The 14680-nt window shown below is 42.4% G+C and overlaps 1 protein-coding gene across 2 annotated transcripts in view; it reads left to right on the top strand.

Annotated features, from left to right (window-relative positions):
• Nucleotides 1–14680, top strand: part of KMT2A (lysine methyltransferase 2A) — a 43417-nt gene that overhangs the window by 4909 nt on the left and 23828 nt on the right. For both annotated transcript variants that reach the window (XM_025193829.1, XM_025193828.1), the window contains exons 2-16: nt 1–648; nt 1743–1920; nt 2306–2540; nt 3849–3913; nt 4195–4569; nt 5582–5655; nt 6143–6271; nt 7212–7325; nt 8969–9115; nt 9434–9529; nt 10390–10510; nt 11337–11450; nt 11870–12054; nt 13860–14033; nt 14513–14623. The exon at nt 1–648 is cut by the window's left edge and continues 2051 nt beyond it. In XM_025193829.1, coding sequence (XP_025049614.1) covers nt 1–648; nt 1743–1920; nt 2306–2540; nt 3849–3913; nt 4195–4569; nt 5582–5655; nt 6143–6271; nt 7212–7325; nt 8969–9115; nt 9434–9529; nt 10390–10510; nt 11337–11450; nt 11870–12054; nt 13860–14033; nt 14513–14623 — 2766 coding nt within the window. The remainder of the gene's footprint in view (nt 649–1742; nt 1921–2305; nt 2541–3848; nt 3914–4194; nt 4570–5581; nt 5656–6142; nt 6272–7211; nt 7326–8968; nt 9116–9433; nt 9530–10389; nt 10511–11336; nt 11451–11869; nt 12055–13859; nt 14034–14512; nt 14624–14680) is intronic.

Below are 14680 nucleotides of genomic sequence, written 5' to 3'. Positions count from 1 at the left end.
TTTCCCTGGTTCACATCGAGTCACCAGACAGAGAGAGGGAGAAACAAAGACAGGGCTGCAGAGGAGCTGTCCAAAGACAAAGACATTGACAAAAGCATGGAGAAGGACAAAAGCCGAGAGAGAGACCGAGAAAGAGAAAAAGAGAATAAGCGTGAGTCAAGGAAAGAGAAAAGGAAAAAGGGGTCAGACATTCAGAGCAGCTCTGCTCTGTTCCCTGCAGGCAGAGTGTCCAAAGAAAAGGTGGTCAGTGAAGATGTTGTAGCATCATCTTCTGCAAAAAAAGCTGCAGGGCGGAAAAAGTCTACAGCAATAGATCCCATGGCAGATGTTCCTGCTGCGGCTCTCGTAGAGACGACAGCCGTCAAAACCAAAATACCCAAAAGAGGTAGAGGGGTGTTAGAAAAAACAGATCTGGAGCTTGGTTCTGCTGCTCCATCTCTGGAGAAGGAGAGAGCTGTGCGCCTTTCTGCGCCTTCGTCAAGCACTGTTAAGCATTCCACTTCCTCCATCAGCTCAATGTTGGCTCAAGCAGACAAACTTCCAATGACTGATAAGAGGGTTGCCAGTCTCCTGAAAAAGGCGAAAGCCCAGCTGTACAAAATTGAGAAGAGCAAATCCCTCAAACAGACAGATCAGCCAAAAGCACAGGTATCTTTTTGTGCGTGCGTGCATGCGTGTGTGTTTATGATGGCTCCACAATACATTTTTGTGGCATACTTGAATTGGAAATTGCTAGTATCATTTAGATGCTAAAACAGAAGAATGTAGTATATCAAAGTGAGTAACTGTTAGTGCAGCAGATGGTACCTAATTTGAAAATAAGAAGCTCTGGGCAGAAGTTGAGGGGGAGAAAAAGCTGCTGAAGTCGGTTCAAGATGGAGCTGCACGTGGTTTTTGGAAGCAATGCAGTGTCTTCCCTTGCTGGGTTTGTTAGGCTAAAATTGAGTGATGTATTAATCTACCATAGTTTGCGTTTGTAAAGGCTAAACCACAGAACTTAAATCTTTTGATTTCATGGTGCGTGTCTGGTGCCCCATTTCCCGACTTGCCAAAATTATGGAAATTTCTTTCTCTTTTTTTGAGATGCATGTTCTTGTGATCTGTCTTATAAGAAAGGATAGAGTTCCCTTGGGATATTGCATTCAACAAAAATGGGAGCTAATTTGTCTCTTCTCCGTTACCCATGCCTTTGTCAAGGGCTCTTACTGTATTTTTTCCCTCTGGTATTTTCTCTCACGTGCTTTTTTCTAGCAATATTGCTTATTTTTTATTTAAATTTTATTTACTTAGTCATATTTTCATATGTCTTGCTGGCTGCAAGGCCATTAGACAGCAGCTTGATTTGTCCCTCTACCTTCTGTCAAGACAGTTAGACTAGTGTAAAGTGTTAGCCCGTTTTATCCTAATCTGCCAATGCCACCTTTAAATTTTTGGTACCAGTGCATTTTATATGAGGAAATAATAACATTTAGGCATTCAGTTTCTTGTGATCAGAGGTTAAAGTTGGCCATAGAAACTGTCACTTTAATTCAAGTTATGTTCTGTAAGGTTGCTCTATATTGGACAATTGAAACTGAAAAAGCAGCTGTAAAATCTAGCTTTGTCTCAAATTCTTAAAGACCTGCTGATTGAACGTCTAATTTCATGCGTTCAGACTTGCATGAAGTGTGAGTAGTGTGTTGTTACATGTTCTTGTGCAGTGCCTGTCTCAGTATCTTTGTTCTCGCACACCTGAAATGTAGGGTCAAGAGAGCGATTCTTCTGAGACTTCAGCGCGAGGACCACGAATCAAACACGTTTGCAGAAGAGCAGCTGTAGCACTAGGCCGAAAGCGAGCAGTATTTCCCGATGACATGCCTACTCTGAGTGCCTTACCGTGGGAAGAACGAGAGAAGATTCTGTCTTCCATGGGGAATGATGGTAAGTTCAAAGTTTTCATTTGCAAAACTGCTGCAGTTGTTGCAACTCCCCCCAGAATTTAGCGGATACTTGCTGTATAGGTAAGTGTATAATGCTATAGAAATGACTGCTGTGTTGGAAATTAAACAGGGGAAAGTCTGTGTTGAGCAGATACTGAACATTTGAAATACATTTCTAGTGCAAGAGGTTTTGCTATTCTTGCTACCCCCTATTACTTTTAAAAACGCGTGCCTTACAAGTTCAGTTTCTGGAGTGGAGTCTTAGATGTGTGGATCTTTTATGTGGCTGTGCAGGTTGAGCCGCTGCTTTCTGGAAAGGATAATTCCTGAGCTAACGGAGATGGCTTTAATGGCCACTGAATTCATGTCAGACTTTTTTATGACAGATAAGTCATCAATAGCTGGCTCGGAAGAGGCTGAACCCCTTGCTCCACCTATCAAACCAATTAAGCCGGTTACCAGAAACAAGGCACCCCAGGAGCCTCCAGTGAAGAAAGGTCGGCGCTCAAGGCGGTGTGGACAGTGTTCAGGGTGCCAGGTTCCAGAGGACTGTGGTGTCTGCACGAACTGCTTAGATAAACCCAAGTTTGGTGGGCGTAACATAAAGAAACAGTGCTGCAAGTAAGTGTGCATCTGACAAGCTCCTTGGCTTAGCCCTGCTTCGGTGCGAAGTAAGCGCCCGTGCCCCTGGGATTATAGGGAGAGAGTCAAAAGAAAATACAAGTGATAGAACAAAACTGATTATGAGTATTTTTGCCCTAAAATGTGGGCATCTTTTTCTTTAGGGCCTCCTCCCTCTCCTGTCCCCCCCAGATACAAAAATCCACACTTCCTTTTTTGCGTCATTTATAGAGTTTAGTAATGGCAGAAAAGACTGGAAATTATTTTCCCAGCAGTGTATTGTAAAGAATTTGATTGGTCTCCCTATTTTTTTAAATGAGGTGTATATACAGTGTTTTTCTAGTATATATTTGTCATATAGTGAAGGAAACCATGGAATTTAGTTACAGATATCACTTTATTTTTCTTGATCCCTCGTATCATTTTATCCAAACCCTTTTTGTGCATAAATATCACTTGGTTTGGAGCTCTCTTTTATTCTTTCTTTAGTCTTTGCATGAGACTGGTTTTACCAGCCTGGATAATCTGTTTGAGACGGCAGCAAAGCAAAGTGGCATAAATAAAGATTGTTGTGATATGAAAGCTATTTATAAAGCATAGCTGTGAGAATTGCTGCATAGTGTGCATCTGTGTGAAAACACTCTGCAGAGTGCAGTCTGTAAGTCATCCCTCTATCAGCAGCTCTGCCCAGGCCCTGGGCAAGTTTTCAAAACCAGTGGTCTGTTACAATAGGTAAAGGAAAAAGAAACGTGACTTCAGTGTACAGCAGATATCGTGCACTTAATAGTGCATGAAAATTGGGCATTTAAGTTGTGAAAAAATAAACATTTGTTGACCCTGTGCTGTGCCACTCCATATAACTAAAGAAGCTATTTACGTATGAGGGAGGCACTTTGTCCTGTGGACCAAGTCCAGATCCAGTCTCCAAATATGTAGCCTGGCTTTCATTGAATTCCAGAAAACTTGCAGTTGAGGGAGCTTGACACGGTTTTTCAGATCTCTCAAATGTGTCTTCCAAATCCCAGTGTACAAGACTTTGTGTCTTCCAAATCCCAGTGTACAAGAAAAGGAACTGACAGAGATGTCACCATAGTTTTGACCGAGTTACTTTGTCTCTGGTGGAACTCTGTGCCAACATGAAAGTTGAGTAACTGATGATGTGAGCCAGAAGTTTGTGAAAAGGCTTCTCAGCCCTAGACAGTTTTAAAGGAAAAATGAATGGTTTTGCCTCTAAAAGCCCCAATAAGTTTGTGTTTCCAGTCCTTTAGCCATATTTTATCTTTTTCCTCTATGTTTCATTTATCCCAGGATGAGGAAATGCCAGAATCTGCAATGGATGCCTTCAAAAGCATATCTCCAGAAGCAAGCTAAAGGTAGGCACGGCAGGTTATCCTTTGGAAAATTCTACTTTGGGTGCTAAATTCATCATTAGCTTGTTATTCCCCAATCATTGTAACCACACAGTCTGTGGCGATGTTACTGGCTGCGTGTGTTCCTGCGAGTGCTCAACCTTCCTTTGTGCCAAGGAGCTCCAGAATCGATGTTCCAAGAGCCCAGCCCATTTCTCACGTTCTTTTGATTGTAAAACAAGATGGATGCTTGGAAGTCACATAATCACATTTGACTGACTTGACTGGTGCCTTTTTGTTTGCAGCTGTGAAAAAGAAAGAGAAGAAATCCAAGACAAATGAAAAGAAAGAGAGCCACTCTGGGAAGAACCAGTTAGACTCCGGGCAGAAACCAGTTCCTCCCACTGTCCTAGCAAGAGAAGATAATGCCTTGAAGAAGAACAGTGAACCTGCCCGGAAGCCCAGTGAGGAGAAAAACGAAGAGGGAGGCTCCTCTGTCCCAGTGTCGGAGTCCAAACAGGTTGCTGCTTCTGGTTCCAGAAAAACTGGCAAACAGGCACCCCAACCAGTGCAGGTTCCCCCTTCTTCTCAGCTGCCTAGCTCAGGGCCACTGAAGAAAGAAGTGCCCAAACCTGTCCCTCCTGAGCCCAAGAAAAAGCAGACTCCACAGCCAGAATTAGGTAAATGAACACATTTAATTAAAATAACCAGTCATCTCTTTTAAAAACTGACATTGGAGTAAAAGGTTGCAACTGGTTGTTTAATATTGAATGTTTTTAGGGAATGTAACTGGAAAATTCTTTGTGAACCAGAGTAAATTTCATGGCAAGTTTGATTTTAAAATCAGATTTCTTGATATAGAACTTAGTACCGTATTGTTCCATTTATAAGTTGGCCTATTTTTTTCCTCCAAAAGAATCATAAAAATTGCAGTCAACTTACATGCAGGGTCACCCTGTCATATGGATCCCCAACAAGCTTGAGTTCTTTATGCTGCCAGTGGTTTTGTGCAAGCATTGAAAATACTAAGTTAACTTCAGCATGTTTTTTATTTTAGTATTTTTGGTGCATCATCCCTCTGCGTCCTTTTTTTAGTTGTATGACTCTCCTGTAGGAGTCTGTAAAAGCACCAGCAGTTCAAGGATTTTGTGTACTTATCACCTTATTTAGGGAGGGGATGGGGGCAGGAGCCATTTTCCCTAAAACTGAACCTAGAAATGTGATGTCGGTGAATATGCTCGGTCAACTTATAATCGAACAATATGGTACATGCAGAGGACTGTCTAGTTTAAAGTGCAGTTGCCACAGTGTTAAAGTGTTGTTATTGTTGTCCAGGTGGCACTTAACGAAGTTGAATGGGCCAGACAGAGCAAAATTCCTCCCCAGAAAATCAGTGTAGCGTGTATGTTACGAAGTGATACGCACGGCTCTTACACCACAGTTTTAGGGAATGCTTTGCTGTTGGGTGTGTTGCACTTTGGGGAGTCACGTGGGTTTCGGGAGTGCAGGTTTGCCCTGTTGTTTAGGAGGATGCTGAAGGCAGAGAGAATTGTGGACAGCTGCAAAAAGGAAGCTGTCCATAGTAAAGTGTGGGCCTAAAATTGCGTTTCCTTGAGCGTATTATTCCTCTTCTTTCCAAAGGTTGCTTTTAGTTCCCAGAACTTGACTTATGATTTTTCTTTTCTTCCCTAGGCACAGAGCAAAACAAACAGAAAAAAATCACTCCCCGTCCAAGTTTCCCTGTGAAACAGAAACCTAAAGAAAAGGTGGTGTACTGCATTTTGTGCTGCATATTCAGTAAATTACAAGACTTTGAAACTTCCTTCCTTCTGTCAGTTACAAGTGTGCAGCCTGGACTTAGCTTTTGAGCTGTCTGTGATTTAAGGGAAGATCTTCATGTAAATAGTTGTGTTAAGAATGAAATTCATTCAGAATTTACTTCCGTTCCGTACTTCTGGAATATTAATCTAAGATGGGGGCAGTCTGATTTCCACTCAGATTCCAGATCTGTGTATACATTTACGAAGGACAAATTTTCCATTACTTATCCTTAGGGAGAAATTGGAAGCTTTTTACCATGCCAAATTCCTTCACTTACCTCCTTTATACCTCAGCTTTGAGTTCTGTGTTTTGTAGATCACATCAGCTAATTTTCTTTGTACATGAATTACCATCATTCTGTTTAACCTGATTTATTGTTTTTTAAGATAGTATCTGGTGTTGGAATAAATGTTTTTTAAATTGCCTCTCTAGGAAAAGCCCCCTCCAGTCAGCAAGCCGGAGAGCAGCACATTGAATTTGCTCAGTACTCTGTCCAACGGAAGCAGCTCCAAGCAAAAACCGCTTACAGATGGAGTCCACAGGATCAGAGTGGACTTTAAGGTAATGGTCCAGATGTCTTGGGAAACGGTTTGAATGTCATTGGCTGTAAAGAAACTCTGCAGTTGGTTTCCCTCAGGAACGATACCCTTGGCTTTTAACTTAGAGATGTTTAGGTGGTCTCCATCCCACAATATGAGTAGGTAGTATAGGAACCCTTTTATCTCTCTGAAAAGGCATTCTACTGATAGCCTTTTGTGTACTATCTCTGTTTACAATTACAGTTTCTGTATTGGGTGAAGAGAGGACTGTAACTCAAAACACTGATCCTCAACAACTGGAAGCACAAATGCATTTTTCAAGGAAGGAATTCCATCAAGAAAAATGTAAAACTGTGACTGCCTCTTGAGTCCACATACTTTGAAACCTTTATTAATCCTACTTAAGTCACAGCAGTCCTTGGAGTTTTGTCTGGGGTTTTAAGTTAACAGCTGAATCTTGCAGCTTTGTTAATATCAGTCACTGAAATGCAATAAACACTTTCCTACTGCATCTTCGAGACTAATGCACCTATTTCTCTTTCAGTTCCTCAAGAAGTGTTTTAATAGTTAAAACTATAATGTGGTCTCCTATTACTAAGATTTTGGATTTTTATAAAAAAAAACTACAGTATCATAATTATTAAACTATGAATGATCAGAATAATTAAAAAGAATTTGTACTTCTGAAAGTGAGTGTATTATGAAATGTTCTCATTAAGTCTGCTTACTAATTCCCAAATCTGTCGTTTTATTGTGGGTCAATTTAATAGCAAAAATTAGTGAGAGAGGACTTCTTAGTTCTTGGGTAAGAATAGGTTCAAGGTATGAACTTTTTTGCTGTTCTAAAAATGACGTTGCTTAGTTGACGCTGCCTGGTGTAACCATTGTGATGGGGTTGTTTTTTTTGTTCTATGTTTGCCTTGATGTTGGGTTGCTCATGGTGTACACTTTTGTGCTTTCAGGAGGACTGTGAAGTTGAGAACGTTTGGGAGATGGGTGGATTAGGCATCTTGACCTCGGTACCTATCACTCCTAGGGTGGTCTGCTTTCTGTGTGCCAGCAGTGGACATGTGGAGGTAAAGTATCTTGTTCTGCTGTCAAAAATCTTAAAATGTGACAGGCAAGGAGCTTTTCCAACAATAGTGCATGTGAGCCTCTCTGGTTATCTTAAACCACAGGGAGTTCACTAGCATCTACAACTCCATCCTCTTCTAACCCTGTTACGTCCTATAGTGCCCAAACACGATACATAAAATCAGCCATTGTTTAAAGAGTTTGGCAATACCTCCAAAGGAAGTGACTTGATAGTGGAGACATAAAGGGCAAAGTTTTTCAAAAGCATCGAGTCTCATGCTTAATGATTTAAGCACCCATTTTCTGGCTTTAGGGACCCGAGTTGTGTTGAAAATTGACAGGAGGGATTTGGGCTCTCAGCCCTTTCTTCAGTGGCTCTTAAGTTATCGAGCATGGGACTCAGGTGCTTTGAAAACTTTGTTGTCTTTCTTCCCTTATTCCTTGTGTTACAACAAAATCAGGGAAATTTGGGAGAAGCTTTAAAGAAACCTCTGAATGAGCTTCTGGAAGAGTTCCTCCATCGCCAGGTTTACAGGCTCAAAATGCTGAGGAAGAAGTGTCTTACTTGGCATCCAAGTACCCAGCATTCTTTGGGTTCTCCCTAAAGAATAAATGTCCATTGACATTCAAACATTAGGTGGTTCAAGCGCCCACATTGAACACCTTCAAGAGCAAACTGGATGCTCGTCTTGCTGGGATCCTATGAACCCAGCTGACTTCCTGCCCTTCCTTTGGGCAGGGGGCTGGACTAGATGATCTTCCGGGGTGCCTTCCAGCCCTGATGTCTATGAAATCTATGAAACCTAACGCTGTCTAAAGTTAGGCTCCGACGCTATATTCCATGCACTGAAATAAGTAGCCTGACTTCTGATGTCATTGATAGGTCCTGAAGTTGGATGCACACATATGGGTTTGGGGCCCTAATTTAAACTTTGGCATCTGAAAATTTTGTGTAAAATGCTTTGTACATAGTTATTTCATGTCAAGGTAAAATATTTATATAAAAAGATAACTGCCCTCAACTGTAGATCCATCTTGCCCAGACGCCTGTGTCTGAGAGTGGATGCTGAGAGGCAGAGTGAACAGGGTCTGACCAGGGCCTTTCCCCTGTTCCTTTCACACTTGCAGATTCCACCATTTAAGGTCCAGGAAATTCTGATTTGGAGGCTGTACGCTTAATTCACATGCTCAGTCACTACTGATGCCCCTTTCCTAAAGGAATATATCCAATCCCTTTTTGAATCTGGCTTAACTGTCCCAGTGTCTTGTGGCAATTAATTTCACACTCTAATTACCTGCTGTATGAAAAAGAACTTCCTTTTGTTAGTTTTAAACTTACTACCTGCTAGTTTCCTGTTATGACCCCTAGCTGTTGTGTGGTGACAGAACCGATAATAAACCCCTCTTGACTTTCTTTTCACCATTCAGTATGTTGTAATGTAAACCCTTACCATGCCCCCACTCAAGGTCTCTTGCCTGAGCTGAATAGGCCAAGCTTCTTCAGTCTCTTCTCATTTGGAAGCCCCTCATTTGAACGCAAATGCTTGCGTCTGTTCTAAAGTGGAGCTTGAAACGGACCGGGAGTAGGTGGGTTGGGTGAGAATTTGGGAAAGCATTTGACTTAGTCGAGTTTTCCCCCTTGTAGTTTGTGTATTGCCAGGTGTGTTGTGAGCCCTTCCACAAGTTCTGTTTAGAAGAGAGCGACCGGCCCCTCGAGGACCAGCTGGAGAACTGGTGCTGTCGTCGGTGCAAGTTCTGTCACGTCTGTGGGAGGCAACACCAGGCGACAAAGGTACTAGGAATAATTTAGCAGGGCTGCTTTAAGCTAACCCTTTTCCCTCCCAGGTCAAGAACTCCTTGTAAAATAACCCATCAAAATCAGTAAGCAGTGGGAGCGGATGTGTCATGATTTGATTAGTACCGGGGCATAGAAGCCTTCCTCGCACGTGACAGCATAGCATGGTCGTTTCTTTGACTGCATGGCGAGTAGCTTAGTTGTGATCTTTTCCTGTCCCACGGGATGCGGGATCTAGTGTAAAAGAAGTGCTCTGGGGATAGTGTCCTTCTTTGGCTGTTTGTTACAGTATTGCTGGTTTTGACCTTTCTGTAGCAGTTGCTGGAGTGTAACAAGTGCCGAAACAGCTATCACCCTGAGTGCCTGGGACCAAACTACCCAACAAAACCCACCAAGAAAAAGAAGGTTTGGGTGAGTTTGCTTTCTACAGCTCTGTGCTGGCCTGTTCCTCGGGGAACCGTCAGCAAAGCTCAGCTCGTCAAAATGTAGAACTTGACAGATGTGAGGGGGTTTCTCTTGCTACAACCAGATTGTCAGCTTCACTGAGTGAACATCCAAAATGTACTGCCTCCTTAGGGAGGGTGTTTATGGTTTTCATAAGGAAGCTTTGATAATGCCTTATTAATGAGATGGCTTGTGGATTGCTCTTACGGCGAGTGCCCACTCCACCTTTTTGTGAATGAAGGTGGCCAAGAACTTGTGATTAATTTTCTTCCTAATTAATCCTTCTGAACATGGTGTGAGAGAACAAGAGACCAAGACATTTATAAGTAAAGAATACAAGTTTCCATTTTGACTCCGCTGTCAGTTGTTACCGGCACATTGACAGGCGCAAGCCTAACACTGGACCCTTCTGTAATAAGAATTTGTTTTCTGCTGCATCTGAGGTTTGTTAGTATCCTCTAATTCTTGCTCCAGCACACGGGGTTGTAAAGACCATCATCCTAGTCTTGCCTTTGGATTTTCAAGCTAAAGCAAGGTTAACTATAACATAGTTGTTCGTGGCAAAATAACTGGGCTAAGGTGTATTTTCTCTGTGTAGTTGGCATTTTACTTTGAAGAGGGAAGCATTTCCTTTGATGGTTGTCGGTGGGGATTTATATGTTGAAACCACCTCATCTGACCCTGGAGAGTACATTTATCTCTGTGATGTCCTATCTGCATGTTAGATGATCAACTTGCAGAACAGTCCTTTGGGACTAAAGAATAGAGATCCTGAGATGGTAGCAAAGATGCTCTGTTCATCCAAATATGTATGTCCTTTCTTGCAGATCTGTACCAAATGTGTTCGCTGCAAGAGCTGTGGATCAACAACTCCAGGCAAAGGGTGGGATGCACAGTGGTCTCATGACTTCTCACTGTGTCATGATTGTGCCAAACTCTTCGCTAAAGGTACATAAAGTGTTTGCACAGCGATCAGACGTGGGAACTTATTCTTAAGGAGACTGTAATCTTAATGAGAAAATGTCATTGTAGAATTGTGAGGACCAGTGAAGCAGTTGAGCCCTGATCCCAGTGTGCAGTGCCTATAATTGGCATGGCTTGGAATCTGTTAAAGCACAAATTATGAAACCTTTTGCCATATGAAAGGTGCTTTTTGCTGTGGCTGAACACTGCCTCTTAGTGGCAATCGTCAGCGCTTTCGGATGCTAAGCCTTATAAAATTATTGGGGTTATTTCAGAATTGTTGTCCAAGGTTCCCCGTTTGGAGCTGAGAATGTGTCAGGATTTTAAAACAGAATCAGTTGTGACTTCAAAAAATTTGGGTCTGGGGATTTGTTCTTCCCTCTCCTCATCAGTTGTGTACATCCTTCATGTATGAATTCAAGGGGCACGAGCAGTAAGCAGAAAGTCAAAAGGCCAGGAGAGGAAAATGAGTTTACTCTGTTTGTCAGATAAGCGTAGGGTTTTCTGGGTTTTATAAATACCTTTTATCTCTCTCATTTCTTCTTACAAAACTATATCTGCACATATCTTATTAGTCTCACAATAAAAATAAAGCCCTCAGTCATAGTGGAAATATAAGCTGGTCAGTGCTCCAGATGACTTTTCAATTATTTCTGGAGATATTCTTTATTTCAAGGGTAATTGTAGCAGCACTTACCTAATGGGTGGCATGGCTTTACAGGGCCTTGTTTCTCAGTATCATAGTAATTAAATACTCAGATGTGAACTCAGCAGTTGGAATACTGATAGGAGTCTTGACTTTTTTATAAAGGAAACTTCTGTCCACTCTGTGACAAATGCTATGATGATGATGACTATGAGAGCAAGATGATGCAGTGTGGGAAATGTGATCGCTGGGTTCACTCCAAATGTGAAAACCTTTCAGGTGAGACAGTCTTAGTCTTAGTTTTCTGCCCCCTTGTAATGAGAGCTAGTAGGGTTTTGGGTTGGTCTAATCCAGGTAGTCCACCAGCTCAACCACTTTGGGGACTTCCGCAGTTATAGTACCTGAATTGAACCAGCGTCTTTTGTGGGCTGTGCAAACAAAAAAAATTGATAATCTCCATGCAGCTGAATCACATTTACTTTTAATAGGTGTTTGCACATTTTGAGGGCTTCTTCACAAACTACCTAGTGTGCTGTCACTGTAGCAGTTCTGCACAATGTTTCTTGATGGCAGAGTCAGATTTACCTAGGCAGAATGTGTAGTGTGTAGAGTAGTTTCTCTTCCCCCCCCCCCCCCCCCCAGCAGCGCCCATAGTTCAGCCGTCCAGACTCTCATGTTTGCCACTTCTTTGTCACCAGATGAGATGTACGAGATCCTTTCTAACCTGCCTGAGAGCGTGGCATACACGTGCATTAACTGCACGGAGCAGCACCCTGCAGAATGGCGACTGGCATTGGAAAAGGAGCTGCAGGTTTCCCTGAAGCAGGTTCTGACAGCCCTGTTGAATTCCAGGACCACAAGTCACTTGCTGCGTTACAGACAGGTGAGCTTGTGACTTGAGAAGGAGTTCCATTTTTGCCCTATTCTTGCCAGTGGCTTGGGCTCTGGTTGTGGTTCATGTCTTACTTTGGGTGACTCTTACTGTACTTGATACATCATAGTGCACGTGATTTCACTTTTCTTACTTTTGTAGGTTTCCACAAGAAATACCAAAGATCAGTGACTTTTACAGTGTGCACAATTAGTGGATGATAGATCTCCCTTTTAGAGAGAAGGGCAAATTTGTGATCATCACTGCTGAGGAAGGAGATTTTTGTGCTTGAAGTCCTTGCTTGGGAAGTTGTCTGACTTAAGGACAAGAATTGGGATCACCAGTGTTAATTACTGAGTCCCTTTTGTGCAAACAACCTTTTTCCCTGCTGTCCATACTAAAAAGTATTAAATTCTTAAAAATAAAATAAAAATTGTTGTATGCGAGACAGATCCCTAATGCCCGCTTCTTAGAAGTTGGGGCTTGTTGTCACCTCTCGGGTTCAGTTATAAAAATGTTCACAGTCACTTGAAGCTCTGCAGCCAACTTGCATTCCTGTTCAACCCTGGTATGTGCCTGTTTTTGCCTGGTTCTTTGGTAATCTTCCTTTTGTGCGTAATATTGTTGAGCTGCGTTTTAAAGAAGTGAAAGGATAATGAAGTATCAGAGCTTCTAATGTATGCTTATTTTCTTACCTGAAGTGATAGTTCTGGGACTGCATTACAGCCAAGCAGAAATAGAGGCTCCTGAGTTGTATCCCTACTCGGCTACCCACTCAATGTGTCACCCAAGGTGCATCTCTTCACCACGCGTTGCCCCTTTTTGTCCTTCTGTAAAATGGAGTGCACCCTACCACACAAGATGCCACTTTGAAGAGTGACATTATGCCAGGAAAAATATGTCATAAATTTTCATAGATTTCATAGACATTAGGGCTGGAAGGGCCCTCGTAAGATCATCGGGTTCAGCCTCCCACCCCAGGGGCAGCAAGTCAACTAGGGTCAAAGGATCCCAGCAAGATAAGCATCCAAGTGTTTCTTAAAAGTGTGCAGAGTAGGTGCTTGCACCACCTCTGGAAGGAGGCTATTCCAGGCCTTGGGGGCTCGGACAGTAAAGAAGTTTTTCCTTATGTCCAGCCTGAAACAGTCTTGGAGGAGCTTGTGACCATTGGACCTTGTCATCCCTTGGGGTGCTGTGGTGGATGCTCTTGTCATTCCTTGGGGTGCTCTGGCCAAATGCTCAAACATTTGGATGCTTATTTGAAGGCTGTGGTGTTCAGTGGCATGGTTTTGTGTGGTCAGATTTCTAAAGAATCTGAAGAACTGATCTGATTGTTGTAAACTTATCCGTGACTTGCATGTCTGCAGCAGAATAAGTGAACACTTTTGTTTCTGATGCACACAGCAGGCTCCTGTCTTAAGTAGTCAGTCAGTATTAGGCACTGCCTAGGAAGATGTGTGAGCCAGGAGGGAACTTCAGACTATACTGGTGAAATAGCAAGGGAAATTACTGTTATGGCACATCTGTTTAGCTCTGCACTGATTAATGTTGTTGTTGGTTGGTTTGTTTGTTGGTTTATTGGTTTTTACTATTTAAAAAAAAAAAGAGGACACGTGTTTCCCGGGGTTAGAGGCCAGCTTACTGGTAAAAATCGTAGGTTTTTTTGTTTGTTTTTTTGGAAGTGAGCTCAGAAGTTTGCCCATTGAACTTCTTGTATTTTAGACTAATGTCATCCGCATCTGTGCAGTGGAAAAGTGTGTTCAAGTGTGAAGTTATTCATTAAAGGCAGAATGTTGTCCTCTTCTGTTCGTTAACAGGCAGCCAAACCACCTGATTTAAATCCTGAGACGGAAGAGAGCATACCGTCCAGAAGTTCTCCTGAAGGCCCAGATCCTCCTGTCCTGACAGAGGTCAGCAAACAGGAAGAGCAGCAGCCTCTGGACTTGGAAGGAGTAAAAAGAAAAATGGATCAAGGGGGTTACACTTCTGTGGTACGTAACCTCATTCTTCTTACAGCGGCTCAGTTGTAAACCCCACGTGTTATAAAATAGTTGGTTACATGCTGAAGTCTTGTCTTGTCTTGTGAAGAGGGGGTCTGGGTTTACAAGCGGTAGTTCCAGTGCTAGTACGAGCCTGCCATTAAAGGCATTCCTTTCGTTATTATGTTGTCAGTTCTTCTCAGCCGAGCAGGTGTTTTGGCCAAAGTAACCACAGATCCTGTGAAAAGTCTGTACCAAAGGCTGAGAAGCTGGGGAGAGGATATGGCAAATCTTCCTTACCAATTAAGTTGCACCACTAGTTAGTTTGAGAATTGGCCAAGCTATTTGAGGTACAAGAAATGTAGGGCTCTGGCTGATGAAGAGCAGTGTTTTAGTTGCAGGGGATTTACGCGTAGGCTAAGCATAGGAGATGGCCCAAGTATGTGGAAGAGTAATTTTCTGATATGACAGACGTGGATGTTTTCTCGCAGTTGGAATTCAGCGATGATATTGTGAAGATAATTCAAGCGGCCATTAATTCAGATGGAGGGCAGCCAGAAATTAAAAAAGCCAACAGCATGGTCAAGTCCTTCTTTATTCGGGTGAGCAAGATGACAGTTCATTTTTAAATGGTGTTTTATGTCATAGATATGGTAAAA

Source organism: Alligator sinensis, unplaced genomic scaffold, assembly GCF_000455745.1.
Source record: "Alligator sinensis unplaced genomic scaffold, ASM45574v1 scaffold2249_1, whole genome shotgun sequence".
In the NCBI taxonomy this organism is placed as follows: Eukaryota; Metazoa; Chordata; order Crocodylia; family Alligatoridae; genus Alligator; species Alligator sinensis.
This window is presented reverse-complemented; position numbering and strand designations above follow the sequence as displayed.